Raw genomic sequence first — 18063 nt, 5'->3', positions numbered from 1 at the left:
GCTCAGAAATCCGAAGCTTTCCATAAAGACTCCATGCAGAATAGAGAAGGAAGCTGTTGAGGATATGGCTCAAAGATGCTCCACATCCTGGGCTTGCAGCTGAGGCAGGGACTGAGCCTGCCCTTGGCACTGCTCCTGGTGTGATGGAATGTCCCCCCCTCCTCCCACCGAGGGGCCAGGGCAGGGCGGGATGTCAGTGGAGGTGACAGATAGCAGGTGTGTGTCCTCACACCAAGAAGACCAGGGCTCAATAAGTTCATCTACCCTCCCTGCTCTTCCTCAGTGAAACTGCAGGAGAGGGGCTCTAGGAAACAATTTCTTTATACTGGCCATCATAGAACTCCCAGAAAAAACCTGGAGAAGGATATTAATCCACCATGAAAATCAACAGCTGCCCATATGATCAGTGCCTTAAAGAAATTAAAAAATTGACAGGTGGAAATTGGGTCAGAAACCAAATGACCTCTATATAGGGGAATTGTCCAGCTGAGCATCTGTGATTTTTTTTTTCTTCTTCAGGAGTCTGATTGCTCTTTTTCCTCCTCCTCTCTTACAGAAAATGAAAGAGTACTTGGAGGGCAGGAACCTCATCACCAAGTTACAAGCCAAGCATGACCTTCTGCAGAAAACCCTGGGAGAAAGTGAGTGTGGGAACCCTCTGCTAGAGGCTTGACAGTGAGGCCAGCTGGAGCTTTCTTGCTGATCACATGCCTCCATCCTCAGCCAAGTGGACCCGATCTTGTTGTATGAATGCCTTTCTTTTCTTGGCTTGTTCGATGTGGAAGCACACACCCCAAATGACTGCTTGAGTAATGGGGAAAGGCCAATGCTTAATGAAGCACTAACGTGTATCATCTAGTTGTTTAAATGGAGCGTGCCTGCTCTCCACCCAGTCCCTCCGCCCTCGCCTCCTCTGCCACGACTAGGGTAGAGAGGCTGAGGGGTTATTTATTCTCCAGACACTTTGTTAAAACTCCTAGCTCCTCTGTGGCAGCACTGAGACTGGAGCAAGAAGGTAGGGAGCTGTGAGATGAGATACGCAGCTGCTCTGAGAGGAGAGAATCCTCAAATGCAGGAGGGATGGACAGACTGCTGCTTTCTATAGCTTCCAGAAAGAGCATCAGTTTCCTTCTGCTTTGAAAGCTCCTAATGCTGTTTAAGTGGCAGCCCTCTCTCGTGTGGCTATGCTGAGGCCATGGTGCTGAATGGACTGTCTTGTCTCATAGAATGATTTTAACCAGACCCTGGAAAGTAGCAAGGCAGAGAACTGGACCGGCACTCTGGACTTTCTCTCCTCAACTGTCAAACAGAAGGTGGAGGTTGAAAGAGAAGCTTCCCCAGGGTTTTTTGGCACCCTGCCCAGATTTCCTGCCCAACTCTCAGCATCTTATGATTAATGGGATTCCCAGGTTGGGGATGCCTCTGAATGCCCCACCCCTCCTCCCTGCCCCACTAATCTAATCTCCTCACTTAAAGATAGGAGGGAGCGGAAGGGAGAAGCTGCAGGGAATATGTGCTAACATCAGTTACAGGCAAGCCTGTACTTACACAGAGATCTGACATTTTAAAATAAATTCTTGAGCACTCTTTAGACAAACTGCAAAGTTTAGGAAAGTGTGCAATACTCCTTGGCTCATTGGCCCCAGGAATTGGAGCCTCACTTCTTATTATACCAGAACCTCCTACCCACCTTTTTTGCCCTGTCCTTTTCCTGCCTTGGATGATTTCCCAGATGATTAATTTTTTTCTCTAATCTTTTATCTAATGACTTCTTTTTTTTTTTTTTTTTTTGAGATGGAGTCTTGCTATGTCACCCAGGCTGGAGTGGAGTGGTGCCATCTCGGCTTACTGCCAATTCCACCTCCTAGATTAAAGGGACTCTCCCACCTCAGCCTCCCCAGTAACTGGGATTACAGGCACGTGCCACCACGCCTGGATAAGTTTTGTATTTTCAGTTGAGACGGGGTTTTGCCATGTTGGCCAGGCTGGTCTCAATCTCCTGACCTCAGGTGATCCACCCACCTCAGCTTCCCAAAGTGCTGGGATTACAAGCATGAGCCACCACGCCTGGCTGATCTTATGACTTTTTTTTTTTTTTTTTTTTTTTTTTTGAGATGGAGTCTTGCTCCGTCGCCCAGGCTGGAGTGCAGTGGTGTGATCTTGGCTCACTGCAAACTCCACCTCCCAGGTTCAAGCGATTCTACCGCCTCAGCCTCCTGAATAGCTGGGATTATAGGTGCCCACCACCATGCCTGGCTAATTTTTTTGTATTCTTAGTAGAGACGAGGTTTCACCATGTGGGCCAGGCTGGTCTCAAACTCCTGACCTCAGGTGATCTGCCGTCCTCGGCCTCCCAAAGTGCTGGGATTACAGGTGTGAGCCACCGGGCCCAGCCCAATCTTATGACTTTTAAGGCATTTTCTTCTATGTGAAGAAAGCCGGTTAGATAATTTCTATTCTTCTTCCTCACCACCGAAAGGACTCAGACTAAACAAGTTTGGGCATTGAGGGCCAAACTTTGCTTATAGAAAATCTTTACTCTTGGGTTATCAGATCGCTCCATGGAGAATCAAGACAGTCTAAGCATAGTCCATAAGTAAGACAGAGAGCAGGGCCTTGGGGCCATACAAATGCATTCATATGCGCTCACATTTGTGTGTGTGAGTGAATGGGTTTACTCACACATTTATGCACCAAATGTGCTACTGTGGAGGGATGAAGGCTGATCATTAGTGCTGCAAATTGCCTTAATCTAAAGATGACAAGTTCTAGCAATAAAGAAAAAAAAAACTATAAATCTTTCTGTGTGCAAGTCATCACGTCCCTGCCTTCTGAATGTTTTTGTCACCATGATGCAGGAGCCCCTTGTTCTTGCCGTAGAGGGATAATTGATGTGTATGAATATTCCAGAATGGAAATGGAACAGATGTAGAAAATAATGGCTCAGAGTAATATTTTTGCACATAAGAGCTGAGCCTTTGGTAACGAGAGACAGTTAGGGGTGGGGGATGGCGTTGCTCAAGATGAGCTGAACTGTAAGCAACAATTACCAACCTTTAAAGGCAAGGAAATGCCCTGCCCTCCCTCCGCCAGCCCTTGGAGTTGCCTTTGCAAGAGCTTGGATAGGGAGGAGTGTGGGAGCTGATTTTTACTTCCCCCAGCTCAGCACCTGCTAGGGTTTGCCCGTGGTTTAAATAATGCAGATCTAAAACAGATCGAGCTTCATTAACTGTGGACCCAAAGAAAGCAATATATATTACATCATTTCCCATGTAGACATGCATATATATTTTTTTAAAACATGAGAACACTTCTCATGAACTTGAAGATTTTCAGTTTCATTTTTTTAAAAGCTAGCAATGACCCATTAAACTCCTAAGGCCCACTGTTAGATTGAGAACCATGATTTGCTAGCAGTATCAACATTGTATCTCCCATCTCCCTTGCCACCTCAGTCAAACCTAACAGGAGAATTTACTATAAATCTAAAGCTAGAATATCCATATCTTCTCTGTTGTCTCCCGCAAACAACTCCTCTTGTTCTCTCAGCCTCCAACTCTGTGTGTGTGTGTGTGTGTGTGTGTGTGTGTGTGTGTATACTCAGGAGCAAGTAAACTTGGCCTTCCACCCCACCACACACACATCCAACATAAGAGAAGCTGAATTTCATCTCTGGGAGGGCTTCTAATAATTTATTCTATTAAGTATGATCTGTGCTGCTATTGTTCCACTACCTCCATCTCTATGTTCCCATTGGGAAGCAGAATTGGCCCTAAGGTTTAGGGGGACTGACCTGGACTGGGAATCAGCATCAGAAACAGTTCTTGCCCAGAAAGAGGGTCTTGGTGCTTTCTTTTCTTTCTCTGTCTCTGTCTCTCTCTGTCTCTCTGTGTCTCTCTGTCTCTCTCTCTCTCCTCTCTTTTGCCACACACTGTTATACTGTGGCTGTCTAGGGGAGATAGGCATGGTAGTTACTAGGAGTGGGTCTCCCTCCTTCACCCCTTCTCCTTTAACATAGTGCTTTTTGCCTTTGTGTTTCCAACAGGTCAGCGGACAGATTGCAGTCTAGCCAGGTGAGTGTGGCCTGAGACAGGCCTGGGAAGTGATAGAGGCTTGGGGGGTAGAGCAATCTTACTCTGGGAGAGAGCCAAGGAGTTGAGTTGTAAAGGCATTGAATGACTTTACAAAGCAATGGCCTGGGGCGGGGTTTGTTTACTTCCCTTTGCCTTACTGACCCCATCTGATCTCAGATAGAAATGGGGTTTTCTGGGACTTTGAGAAGGAGCTAAGCAGAACTGAGTGAAAGGGGTTATCATTTGCTGAAATTGTCCCAGAGACCCCCTAACGCCACTGAATTGCAAGTAACATAAACATTCAACTGTAGAGGATTCTGGTAACCTAACCTTAGCTGCTAGACTTCAACATAGGGGCTCTGGGGAGTCTCTGACCCAGAGAAAGAAGATCAGGAGATGGCATTTGATTTTTTTTTTTTAATGCCCAGAAAAGAAGGCAGCTCCTAATTAGTAGTGACTGTTGCTGGATAATGAAATATTACATTGCATTGGCTTGCCAAAGAGTATTGGTAGAAATATTTGCCTGATGTACAAGTATGCACCCCTCCCAATCTTTCCCCACCTTCCCCTTCCTTCTCCACCCCAGCCAAATATTTTCCCTCTCAGTCACGGTGCTGCTATGAGAAAATTTGTGAGCTGTCGGAGAGCAAGGTATTCATTCATCCAACAGTTCTCAGATGCCTAGAAATGTGCTGATTTAACTAGAGAAGGGGCTTTAATGGGTTGGACTCCTTAGAGACCCTGGGTTAGCCCATTATATCAACCACTTATATCTGCCAAAACACATAATAATTATGAGGCCATTTACAATTATAGGCTCATTATTTAGAGATAGCTTCATTTGGCTTTCATTGTTTTGTCATTGTGAATTACAATAAAGATCCCATTAATATACCAGTCTTGATGACTGGAGGGAACCAGGAATGGGATTCTCTGGAACACATCTTTTTGGTGTTAGAGTCTTACTGTAAGTTCACCTGAGCTCCTGAGTCTGTGGAAGGCTCTGTAGGACTGAAAAGAGCTGAGTTGAATTTCCCGGTGCTGAGTTATTTTGCTGTGAGACCTTGGGCCACTCTTTTCCCCTCTCTGAACTCTGGTTTCCTCTTCTAGAAGACCAGAGCACTCCACTAGATTCAAGGAGTTCTAGGATTCCAAAGGGGTTCCTCAGGAGTGGCCTGGTGGCAGGGGCAGAGCGATGACCAGCAACCAGGCTCTGGTCCCATCCTTCACTCAGAGCAGGACAGCCCTGGCCTCCTTGGTTTGGGTGTTATGCCTCTGAGTCAGATTCCCTTTGAGAAGAGGCTTCTGAGGCTAAACACAGATTGGAAAACACTGACCTAGAGGATTCTCAAGGTTGTTTCCAAACTAGCTGTTCTACACTCTAAATCCAGAAAAATTGTTCCCTGTAAAGATAGTGATCTTTAAGGATTTCCTAGAGAAACAAAACAAAAAGCATCCTTTGGTGTTTCCCAGTGTCTCCTAGCAGACAAAAAAATCTTCTTATTATCTAGCCCAAAAATATTTTACTACAAATTGAACCAGTCCTCTCCTATTCTAATTTTGAGTAGTGGTAGACATTAAAAGCAGGGACGTCTGTGCTTTTGTGAAAAGAAGAGCTTTCGTAGGCTTTATTGTGGAAGTAATTTATCAAGTTTCTTAGCCATTTCTGGGACTGAACTGAGTAATGTCACGTTTCATTAGCCACCACACAGATTTTTTTTAATTATTAAAAACTTTACTTCTGGGTTTAAGAGTGATTGTTTATCTCATTCGTCCCAATTTTCTCTTTTTCTTCCTTGTTGCTGGATTGGTCCACTCTGATTCTGCGGGATTGGTCACAGGCGCAGCTCAACTGTGAGGAAACAGGTAAGGGCCCAAGCGGGGCCAGGCTAGTCTGTCCTGAAAATATAGCCCATCCCACAGGCATTTATTGAGCGCCACTGTGTGCAGGACAGACACCTCTGACTTCATGCCTGCATTTGGAATGTATCATTTAGTCATAGTATGTTTAATATGGTGGCAATGTCATTGATTTAACTAGTTGGAGTGGCCATAGTCTTTTTGACTTGTCTCTCTCCTTTCTAGTCATTTATCCTCTTGCATACTAGGGGTTTGGTTTCATTGGTGCAGATTGTTCCAGAACTGCCCATGGCATCCTTTCCAAGACCACAAAAGAGGCTTGACACTTCCTACATATGTGCTAACATATCAGTAACTCACAGCACCTAATTAGCTAGACCAGACAATCTCGCTTTAAGTTGGCAGATTTTGTTTGATTGTTTCCGGTGGCGTAGTCATTCTAGATGGATTCCTAAGACATGCTAACAATGAGAAGATTAAGTCTGGTCTAGGAACGATAGGCAAGGGCCGTTCAACTCTGCAATTTGGTGCATGATCTTCAGTGTTGTGTTAAAATCTGCCACTGGGCAGCCAGCTCTCATTACCCATATTAGGAGGGCTCTTAGAGAGCAGTGGCATGGATAATCCACATCAATGGATAATCTAAACAGCACTTGTGCTTGTTTAAAAAAAATTAATTGAAGTATTTTTTGCAGTAGCAAAATTGACTTCCTAATTATACTTTATGGCAAATACTGAAATGATTTTATGTCCCCTAAGCTCATACCAGCTATGCAGTAGACAGCAGGGAGGGCGGGTGGAGAGAGCTCAGAAATATCTTTGTGTCTGCTCAGGGGAAAGCTAATCCAGGCTTTAAAAAATCATTTTGGGTAATTCTCAGTGGCTCTAGCCACAGGGAGATAATCGAATAAAGAGGGCGCATGGTTTTTATGGTGTCGGCAGCCCCAGCATTTCTTCAGCTCATCTGACTGCTCTGATGGGGTGGACCATTAAGCTGGGGAACTTGGATGATACAGGCCTCGCTTGTCTCAGCTTTGCTGTCACTATTTTCCCCTTCTCTACTTTGAATCTCATCTTAATGAGTATGCCATCAGATGCAATTACACATTTTTTAAATTATAAAAATTTAATTGCAAGTCTCCTCCCTCTTTTTCCTCTATTTCTTTCTTCCTCCTCTTTCTTCCATAATTTCATTTAAAACTAGAGAGGAATGGAGTGACTCCTAGAGATAATTTAGTGCATTTAAAATTAATAGGTGCATATCTTGCAGAGGGAGCAAGCCATTTTCCCTTTAACACTAAGAAAAGAAATGAACTTGAAGTTTGTTCTTTTCAGTTCCTTGGCTGAAACCAGGCATCTTGCTTATAGCTGGAGCATGTTTGCAAGGGGTTTGCAGCTCCACTGTGGCTGCAGGAGTGCCAGAGACATCAGTTTGGCAGGTGATATGTGCCCTTGGTTGGGCTCACTGTTGGAGAGGAACAGCACCCATCTGGTTTGCATCCTGCTGCACCTAAGCAGTTGCAGGCAAAGTGTGTTTGCCTGGTGCTAGATTTGCGTAGGAGTTACAGGATATACCAAAATCCCCAATCCAATAAAGACCTTGTTTTCATTCTGCTGCCCCAGTTTCCCTCTAGCAGTTCATATCTACTAGTGGATCAGCAAGAAGTTTTCCTAAGATGGTCAGGAAGATAAAATAGATAGTAAGTTACTTGGAAGGTGAGTAATCTTATATAAGTAACAAGGAAATAATTGTTTGTTTATGGCAAATCAGGCAAACAAGAGGAAGAAGCTAGTAGTTTTTGTTTTTGAGGGTCTTTAATGGCTTCCGGTCATTTTTGACCTTGTCAAAGACTAGGTTTAAACCATCCCAGACCTTTTCTAAAAAGGAGACAGTCTCACTGCTGCTTCCAGACCTTCCCTGCTCCCTGTAACCTCAGCATTATTTCTCTCCTGGCCATGACTTCATATCTTCTTTGTTGGCCTTTCTCCATTCCTCTAAATTGAGGTATTTCTCCAGGGCTCTCTCCTCTCACGATGTCTCTCTATATTCTTTCCTTTGTCACTCTTGTTCCCTTAGATGAATCTTTCTCTTCTTCCCTAAGCATTCTTTTGTTCTATAATGCTGTCCTTTTGAGTCCAATGAGTAATTCCTCAGTGATCGACTAGACATTCATACTTGAAAGTTGTGATAGCACCTTCTACCTTCAGCATCAGTCTCACCGTCCCCCATCACATTTTGATTTGCGTAGCCCCTCCCTTCACTTCTCTGCTTGTGTTCGGGGGGACTCCATTCTTCACAGTCTCTGAGGCCCCAAATCTTACCTTTGATGCTTTTTTCATCATTACTCACATATAATCTGTTGTCAAGATTTGTATTTTCTCCCTTGGTAAAAATGAAAATTAACAAATGTAGTACAAATAAGTACCTAACAAAAACTCTAACCCTCTTACTCATGTGAAATTATGCCAGATAATGCATATTCACAGATTTTCTGGCCACCTTTCTGATTTTTTTTTTTTTCTTTTTTGAGACAGGGTCTGGCTGTGCCAGGCTGGAGTGCAGTGGCACAATCTTGGCTCCCTGTAACCTCCACCTCCTGGGCTCAAGCAGTGCACCCACCATAACCTCCTGAGTAGCTGGGACTACAGGTGAACACCACCACGCCTGGCTAATTTATGTATTTTTTTTTTTTTAATAGAGACTGGGTTTCACCATGTTGCGCAGGCTGGTCTTGAATTCCTGAGCTCAAGTGATCCACCTGCCTCGGCCTCCCAAAGTGTTGGGATTATAGGCGTGAGCCACCGCGCCCGGCCCTTTCTGATTGTTTTCTCCTGCAAATTACTGGACCACTGCTTTACTATGTTTTCCAACTTAGGCCCTACCTTTCTCCCTCTACTTTTGGTTTAAAGTTCCCTTAATCTGATTGGATGAGAATTTGGCCTGATTCCTTAAAGGCCCCTTCTAACCCTAAGATTTCATTACCAAAAAAAAAAAAGAAAAAAAAAGTGTATGAAGGAATTAAGCTGACAAGGATTTCTAACATTGGAGGAGGGAAGAAGACAGAGAGAAAGGAAGAGACGAATAGTACATAAAAATGTAGACACTGCTCAGTCAGTGCTCACGCCTATAGTCCCAGCACTTTGGGAGGCTGAGATGGGCGGATCACCTGAGGTCAGGAGTTCGAGACCGGCCTGGCCAACATGGTAAAACCCCGTCTCTACCAAAAATAGAAAAATTAGCCAGCCATGGTAGTGGGCACCTGTAATCCCAGCTACTCATGAGTCTGAGGCAGGAGAATCACTTGAACCTGGGAAGCGGAGGTTCCAGTGAGCCGAGATCATGCCATTGCACTCCAGCCTGGGTGACAAGAGAGAGACTCTGTCTCAAAATAAAATAAGATAAAATAAAATAAACTCAGTCAACTCTATGCAAAGGCAGTGGTGAAGTGCAGGTCTTCGTGGCACCACAGGAGTGCACAGACACATCCCAGGGAAATTAATTTACTCATTGCTCAGAAACATTACAAGGAGAGAGGAGGATGGCAGGAGCGTTCAAAGCCTTTGTGACTTTCTCCATTTTGTGCTCCTACTGGACTCTTAGACTCCACTGGAGCAGTGGGGACTAGAAAAATGCCTGTGCAGTAGGACAGGTCATCTGTAGCCCACCCTTACCTGCCACAGATTATCCACTGGGGGCTGCATGTGAGTGCTGCTGGTAACCACGGACATGCAGGTTAATATTTTTCTTGCCCTGTTTCCTGCCAACGCTTTGTACTTTAACTACCACTGATATTCCATTTCCTGCAGGCCAAATTTTGTACTCACACAATTTGTTGAAGCCAGTAGCCTGTAAGCTTTCCAGCTTTCCTCTCTCTAGGTCATAATATATAAACCTAGGACCAACAAAACTATGCAAACCCTCACATCACTATCTTCATTATCACTGCTGCTACTATTTTTTAATAATTTATATTAATACACAATAATTGTACATACTTATGGGGTACATGTAATATTTTGATACATGCATATAATTTGTAATAACCAAATCAGGGTAATTAGGGTATCTGTCACCTCACATATGTATCATTTTTTGGTGTGTATGTATTGGGAACATTCCAAATCTTCTATCTGTTTTGAAATATCCAATAAATTATTATTAGCTGTTATTATCCTACTGTGCTATCAAACATTAGAACTTATTTCTTCTATCTAACTGTATTTTTATACCCATTAACTAACCTCACTTTTTTTGTTGTTTTGTTTTTGTTTTGTTTTTTGAGACAGGGTCTCATTCTGTTGCCCAGGCTGGACTGCAGTGGTGTGATTTCAGCTCACTGCAACCTCTGCCTCCTCGATTCAAGCAATTCTCGTGCCTCGACCTCCCAAGTAGCTGGGATTACAGGCGCGCACCACAACGCCTGGCTTATTTTTGTATTTTTAGTAGAGACAGGGTTTCGCCATGTTGGCCAGGCTGGTCTCGAACTCCTGACCTCAGGTGATCTGCCTGCCTCAGCCTCCCAAAGTGCTGGGATTACAGGCGTGAGCCACTGCACCCTGCCCAACCTCACTTCTTTTTTTTTTTTTTTTTGAGATGGAGTTTCGCTCTTGTCGCCCAGGCTGGGGTGCAATGGTGCAATCTTGCCTCACTGCAACCTCCACCTCCTGGATTGAAGCAATTCTCCTGCCTCAGCCTCCCGAATAGCTGGGATTACAGGCATCTGCTGCCATACCCAGCTGATTTTTGTATTTTTAGTAGAGACAAAGTTTTACCATGTTGGCCAGGCTAGTGTTGAACTCCTGACCTCAGGTGAGCCACCTCACCTGGCCCAACCTCACTTCTTGACCCCTCACTCCCCGGTACCCTTCCCAGTCTCCGGAAACCGTCATTCTACCCTCTGCCTTCATGCGATCAAATTTTTTAGTTTATAGATACAAGTGAGAATATGCAGTATTTATCTTTCTGTGCCTGGCTAATTTTACTTACCACAGTGTCCTCCAGTTCCATCTATATTGCTGCAAGTGACAGAATTTTATTCTTTTTTATGGCTGAATAATATTTCATTGTGTATATATACCACATTTTACCCATTCATCCATTGATGGACACTTAGGTTGCTTCCATATCTCAGCTATTGTGAATAATGCAGCAATAAATGTGAGAGTGCAGTTACACTGATACTTCAATATACTGATTTCTTTTCTTTTGGATCTATAGCCAGCAGTGGGCCTGCTGGATCATATGGTAGATCTACTTTTAGTTTTTTGAGGAGCTTCCATACTGTTTTTTTTGCGGTAGCTGTACTAATTTATATTCCTGCCAGCAGTGTGCAAGCATTCCCCTTTCTCTGCATCCTTGCCAGCATTTGTTATTTTTTGGCTTTTTGATAATTGCCATTTTAATTGTGGTGAGATTATTTAAAAATTTGCATTTCTCATGATTAGTGACATTGAGCATTTTTTCACATACCTGTTGGCCATTTGTATGTCTTATTTTGAGAATGCCTATTCAAATCATTTGCCCATTTTTTAATCAGATAGTTTGGTTTTTTGCTATTGAGTTGTTTGAGTTCCTTATATATTCTAGTTATTAATCCCTTATCAGATGGATAGTTTGCAGATATTTTCTCCCATTCTTTAGGTTGTCTCTTCACTCTGTTGATCGTTTCCTTTGCTCTGCAAAAGCTTTGTAGCTTGAGATAATCCCATTTGTCTGTTTTTGCTTTTGTTGCCTATGCTTTTGAGGTCTTACTCAAAAAATCTTTGCCCAGACCAGTATCCTTGAAGCATTGCCCCAGTGGTTTTTTTTAGTCATTTCATAGTTCAGGTCTTACATTTAAGTCTTTAATCCATTTTGATTTGTTTTTCTATATGGTGAGAGATAGGGATCTGGTTTCATTCTTCTGCTGCTATTATTTGTAAATGAGAAATGTAATAACAGAAGTCTGTAAACATAAAAAGACTCCCCCCAAATTGAGCTTTTCTGGCGTTTTCATAGTGGAACCCAGTTTCTTCCTTAGAATAGGGAAGAGAAGACAAAGATTCTTCCCCTGAGATCACCCTAGCCTAACTGGCCAGTCAGTGATGCCGACAAGAGGGCAGACACTGGCTGCTGTAGCTGGAAAGCTGGAGGAAGCAGATGGGTTTGGGGGTCATGAAGATGAGCATTTGGGTCGCTGCGACTGTCCTGACACCAGCTCCACCTTGGCACATACAGTATTCCCTTTGGCATCATCCCTGGTTCCCAGAAAGCTTGAGAGGTAGAGGCTAAGCCAGCTTTTCTCTCAGCCTGACTTTTTTGTGAGACCCAGCTGCTTGCCTAATAGTGGCCAAACCCTATGGCTACAGTGGCAAATTCAGAGCCAGGGGAGGGATCCACGCAGACCTGTCAAACGAGCAGAAGCTACACAGACCCATCGCACTTGACAGTCCAGTCTCTGTCCTGAACATCTAAAGCCCTTTCTAGTTAAGTTCGGTCCCCTCTCCCTGATCTCTTTCTTCCACACAGCTGAATTATTGTACATTCAGCTGCATTATAAAACCCTACTGGTTTAGGCCAGGCACGATGGTTCATACCTGTAATCCCAGTGCTTTGGGAGGCTAAGGCAGGAGGATTACTTGAGGCTAGGAGTTTGAGACCAACCTGGGCAACATAGCAAGACCCTCTATGTAAAATAAAAATGTGCTGGGTGTGGTATGGGTACCTGTAGTTCCAGCTACTCAGGAGGCTGAGGCAGGAGGATCACTTGAGACTATTTGCTCAAGGTTACATTGAGCTATGATCACACCACTGTACTCCAGCCTAGGCTACAGAGGGAAACCCTGTCTCTAAAAACAATAAATTAATTTAAAATATAAAATAGGCCGGGCGTGGTGGCTCACGCCTGTAATCGCAGCACTTTGGGAGGCCGAGAGAGGCGGATCACGAGGTCAGGAGATCGAGACCATCCTGGCTAACACAATGATACCCTGTCTCTACTAAAAATACAAAAAAATTAGCCGGGCATAGTGGCAGGTGCCTGTAGTCCCAGCTACTCGGGAAGCTGAGGCAGGAGAAAGGCATGAACCTGGGAGGCGGAACTTGCAGTGACCTGAGATCGCACCACTGCACTCTGTCTAGCCTGGGCGACTGATTGAGACTCTGTCTCAAAAAAAAAAAAAGAAAAGAAAAAAAATTGTATATATAAAATAAAACTCTACTAGTTTTGAGTAATACTTGGTATGCACACCTGGCAATGTTTGCTGAATGCCTAGGGTGCAGTACAGGTAGTGGCAAAGTGTTAGGTCTCCGAGGGAGATTGCCTGGGTTTGAATCCTGGTTTTGCCACTTGCCAGCTGTGTGACCATAGCAGCTACTTAACCTCACTAAGCCTTCATTTCTTCATTTTTCTTTTCTTTTTCTTTTTTGAGACAGGGTCCCGCTCCATCACCCAGGCTGGAGTGCAGTGGCTTGATCTTGGCTCAGTGCGACCTCTGTCCTCTGGGCTCAAGCAGTCCTCCCACCTCAGCCTCCCAAGTAGCTGGGACCACAGGTGTGCAACACCACGCCAGGCTATTTTTAGTAGAGACAGAGTCTGTTGCCCAGGCTGGTCTCACACTCTTGATCTCAAGTGATCTGCTGGCCTCGGCCTCTCAAAGTGCTGGGATTACAGGTGTGAGCCACCGCACCTGGTCTCGCTTTTCCATTTTAATGAGTATAATAATAATAATATGTACTCCATAGGATTGTTACCAGCACTAGTCCATCTAAAAGACTTAGTACATGGCCTCACACCTCTTTAAATTCCTCTATAAATGGTAGGCACTAATGTTCATGTGTTAATAGGAAATATTACTCTCCTTGCCTCCAGTCCCCTCCCCAGTCTGTAGAAGGCAAATTGAGGCCCAAAAAAGTTCAGTGACATGAGCCAGACTGTGAAGCAAAACAACAGAGCAAAGATTGACATCTGGGAGGCCTGCTTCTTTGCTTAGTACCTGTTAGTCCCCACTATTTAGAGTTAGTTTTTCTTTTCTATCTTACCTTTATACCAAACAAACCTTCTTTCTGAAGCTCCCATTGGTTCATTCTGCTACCTTCAACTGAGAATAATTGAGCACCTCTTATGTGAGAGCATCATGGCCAACCCTGGACACCCAGGAATTGACATAGGATCTGCTCTTGTGAAGTTTGAGCTGTAGTGGTGACAAGTGCCAACAAATATTCACATCCACACATTGGAGTCACAGTCAGGGTTGAGGAGAACATACCCCCAGCAGGAGCAGCTCATGCAAAGCCACGAGGCAAAGGAGGACTTTGCAGAACAGAAACATGGCCAGCATAGCTGTAGCAGAAGCTAGGGGAAAGAGCAGGCAGTGGAACTGGAGACACAGGCAGGATTCCTGGCATGCAAGGCCGTGTAAGAGAGTAATGAGAGGTCTTTGAAAGAGTTTAAATAATGAAATGTGCCCTTTTAAAGATTACCTAATTACTATGTGAAGGAAGAGAAATGCGGGTCAGAAGATGGCAAGGATGGGAATTGAGGTATTGGTGGATTGAACTAGGTTGGTGGCAGTTGAGATAGAAGCGAATGGATTTGAGAGATATTTAGAAGGCAGACATGACAGAATATTGATTAATTAGGTGGTGGAGAAGGTGGTGAGAAACTGGTTTGGGGCAGAAGATGATCAGTTTTGTTTAGGACATGCTAACTTTAAGGCATCTGTGTAGCATTCCATGTGGGTGGTTGTATTTTTGTGCTCTGGAACTTGGAGGACAGGCCAGGTGCTTCTTTGTAGACTGGCCGGTGATCCGCTAAGACAGTTCTGCACGGTTTGGCCCGTTTTCTCTGACCCTGGGCTATCCCTGTTTGAATATTCTAATGTTGTGTTTCCCTTTGGCTTTTCAGGACTCCAGCCAGGCAATTCCTCTGGTGGTGGAAAGCTGTATCCGGTTTATCAGCAGACACGGTAAGCAGGATGACAGCCTTGTCCATATTTGTGCAAAGATTGGGAAGAACTTCCAGGAATTCTTTGTAGAGTAAGAATAGAGATTGACTTCCCATCCTGACATTCTCAGAAAAGGAATAAATTCTTACTTGTCCACATAACTTTTGCTACCTCAAAATAGCCACACCTAGACATTGAAAGAAACGCATCATATATTTTGACACAAAATGCCTCAGCCACTTATCACGCAGCATTTTTTTAGCTTGAGAGTAAGTTTGAAATTGCAGCTGTTATGTAAATACAGCTGCTATTATGTGGTAACAGTAGTTTCACCATTACTCACAGTCTTTGCAAGTGTGGGTATCTCCCACTGTACAGCCTGACCATTTTGTCACTTTCTGTACCAGACTACTTTGAAAACAACTCCTTTCCCAATGTTGCAGTGATTCCTAATAATCAGTTTTTGTTCTGGTTTGGTCTCACTGGATACAGCATGGCCAAGGGCTGAGTTAGTAGCTGGTCTTAAAGTTGTATCCAACTTTTGAGAATCTGCAGAGGCAGGCTGCTTCTCAGCCTAGGTGAAATCATACTCTCTTCTACTTGGATGAAGCTGAATCTTATAAACACCATTCCTCACCAGCTACTGGTCTCATTGGACAGAATTTAGCGATCGAAATAATTGCCAGAGAATTGATTTCCCAGGGATTAGAGTGTTTATAAAGGACAGAACTAGTGCTATGAAAATTTCTAGGAACTGGGCATCAGAAATTGTTTTTAGATGCTGTTCTTTTTGTGATAGGAAAAGGGGCAGAGTGACCTTTCTGGAGCTAAGGAGGTAGATAAAATATTGCTTGTCTAAATCCAGAGGCAGCTATTCTCTCTCCCTCTCCTTGTCTTTTTCTCTCCCTGTAAACTGGAACATTGCTCAGGTTCATTTTTGGAATAGTAATTATTATAGCATGGTTACAATTGATCTCATTCTAATCAGCTATAATTTTTAAATCTTATCCCTATTCATTTAAAGTAACAGCATTGTATATCAGTATTGAACAGTCAACAAATTTATCAAGTCCCTGATCAATGCTGGGTACCATGCATTGCCATGTAGGAAAACAGAAACAGGAATAATATACTCTTCCTGTCTTTAAGTGGTTTTATGATGCAGTTGGGAGAAATAAGTAAGCAAGTGATAAGTTAAATAAAAAGAGATAAGCTTTGGTAATTCAGAATAGAGTATAAGATATTTCACAAGATAGTAATGATTAACAGTCAAACAGTTTGCAAAGAAAAGTCCAAACTGAGTTCAGGGGAGGATAAATTATTTGTGCCTAAGAGACAATAGGAAGAAGAAAGTCTGAGCCACTGTTCATTAGCATACATTTCATTCATTCAACGAATACATATTAGTTGCTTATTATATCCCAACAAAAAGTTTCTGCCTTCATAAACCTTACATTCCACTGAAAGGTGGATAAGCAAATGACCAATTGATCAGCCAGTAAATACAATATGTCAGGTATTGGTGAATGTCATGAAGAAAAGTAAAGCAGGGTGAGGGGATGGAGAAGTAAGAGGGAACACTGTTTGAAGGTGGTTCAGGGAAAAGGCTTCTCCTAAAGTGACATTAGGGCAGAGTTGTGAGGGAGTAAGCCTTGTGGATATCTGGGGAAGAGTATCTTGGGGAGCGGGAACAAGTGCAGAGATCCTTGCCGTATGCAGGAAGCCAGCGTAGCTGGAGCAGAGCGAGTGAAAAAGGAAGCGGCAGGAGATGAAGATGGAAGCCAGACTCTTAGGGCCTCATGTGCTAGGATTGGATTTTATTCTGAGGGAGATGGGAAGCCACTGGAGAATTTTGAACAGGGAGTCATCTTTTTAAAGGATCCCTGGTGCTCTATGGAGCTAAGACTGTAAGAAGGAAACAGGAAGCAACTGCAGTAGCCTGAGGAAGACATGATGGTGGCCTAGACCAGGGTGTTAGCTGTGGTATTTGCTGAAAAGTGGACAGGTTCCAGATATTGTGGCATGAATGTACCTGTTTCTGCCCCTTACAGCCACAGTGCGTGAGTGCTTCACCATTACTGTGGTGAAGCTCTGGGGAAACAGGCACATTTATATGTTACTAATGGGAATGCAAACTGATACAACTCTTTGGAAGGGAATTTGGCAGTATCTAACAAAACTTCATATGCACTTACGATCCAGCAGATCCTAGGAATTCTAGAAATTTGCCATGAAGTTACATCTCCAACAATACAAAAATGCATGCACACAAGGTTATTTGTGACAGCATTGTTTGTAATTGCAAAGTATTAGAAACAACCTAAATGCCCATACATAGAGGAGTGGTTGAAGAAACTATGGGACATTCAGTCAATGGAGTACTATACAAGAATGAGGAAGATTTCCTTGAACTAATATGGAGAGGTTCCCAGGATATGTTAAGTGAAAAAAACAAAATGTGAAAGAGTCTGTATCATGTAGAATACTACAGATGCTCCTCGGCCTCTGATGGGGTTACGTACAGATAAACCCATAGAAAGTTGAAAAGGTACTCAATATACCTAGCCTAGGGAACATCAGAGCTTAGCCTAGCCTGCCTTAAATGTGCTCAGAACATGTACATTGGCCTACAGTTGTGCAAAATCATCTGGCAACACTATACACTGTAGAGTATGTGTTGTTTACCGTGGTAATCACGTGGCTGACTGGGAGCTGTGGCTCTTTGTTGCTGCCAAGCATTATAAGAGAATATCGTACTATATTTTGCTAGCACAAGAAAAGATCAACATTGGAAGTATTTCTCCTGAATGCATATCATTTTTGCACCATCATAAAGTCAAAAAATCATAAGTCAAACTATTGCAAGTCGGGGACTATATATATAGATATTCTTTTGCATTTCATTACCTTTTATGTAAGAGAGAAGAAGATATAAGAATATCCATGTATCTTCTCATTTCTGCAAAAAGAAATGCAGGAAGGATGAATCTAGGAACTAATATTTAATTGGTTACCTATAGGGGATGGATGGAAAAAACATGAAAAGAATGGGGCATTGGGAAATGGTAAGGAGTGGCATTTCTCTTACCTTAGCGTAGTTTTGACTTTTAGAACAACATTAGTGTTTCCTGTACTCGAAAGATAAATAAACAAGCCGAGCATGGTGGCTCATGCCTGTAATCCAAGCACTTTGGGAGGCTGAGGT

The 18063-nt window shown here is 43.4% G+C and overlaps 1 protein-coding gene across 10 annotated transcripts in view; it reads left to right on the top strand.

Annotated features, from left to right (window-relative positions):
* The window catches only part of SRGAP2 (SLIT-ROBO Rho GTPase activating protein 2), a 255698-nt gene that overhangs the window by 205859 nt on the left and 31776 nt on the right, over positions 1-18063 (top strand). For all 10 annotated transcript variants that reach the window (XM_031014226.3, XM_055369873.2, XM_031014224.3 and 7 more), the window contains exons 11-14: positions 557-641; positions 4046-4073; positions 5915-5939; positions 14819-14879. In XM_031014226.3, coding sequence (XP_030870086.1) covers positions 557-641; positions 4046-4073; positions 5915-5939; positions 14819-14879 — 199 coding nt within the window. The remainder of the gene's footprint in view (positions 1-556; positions 642-4045; positions 4074-5914; positions 5940-14818; positions 14880-18063) is intronic.

The sequence above is a fragment of the Gorilla gorilla genome, chromosome 1 (assembly GCF_029281585.2).
Source record: "Gorilla gorilla gorilla isolate KB3781 chromosome 1, NHGRI_mGorGor1-v2.1_pri, whole genome shotgun sequence".
NCBI classification, from domain to species: Eukaryota; Metazoa; Chordata; class Mammalia; order Primates; family Hominidae; genus Gorilla; species Gorilla gorilla.
The sequence above is the reverse complement of the archived record's forward strand: the minus strand, read 5'-3'. Positions and strand labels throughout refer to the sequence as shown.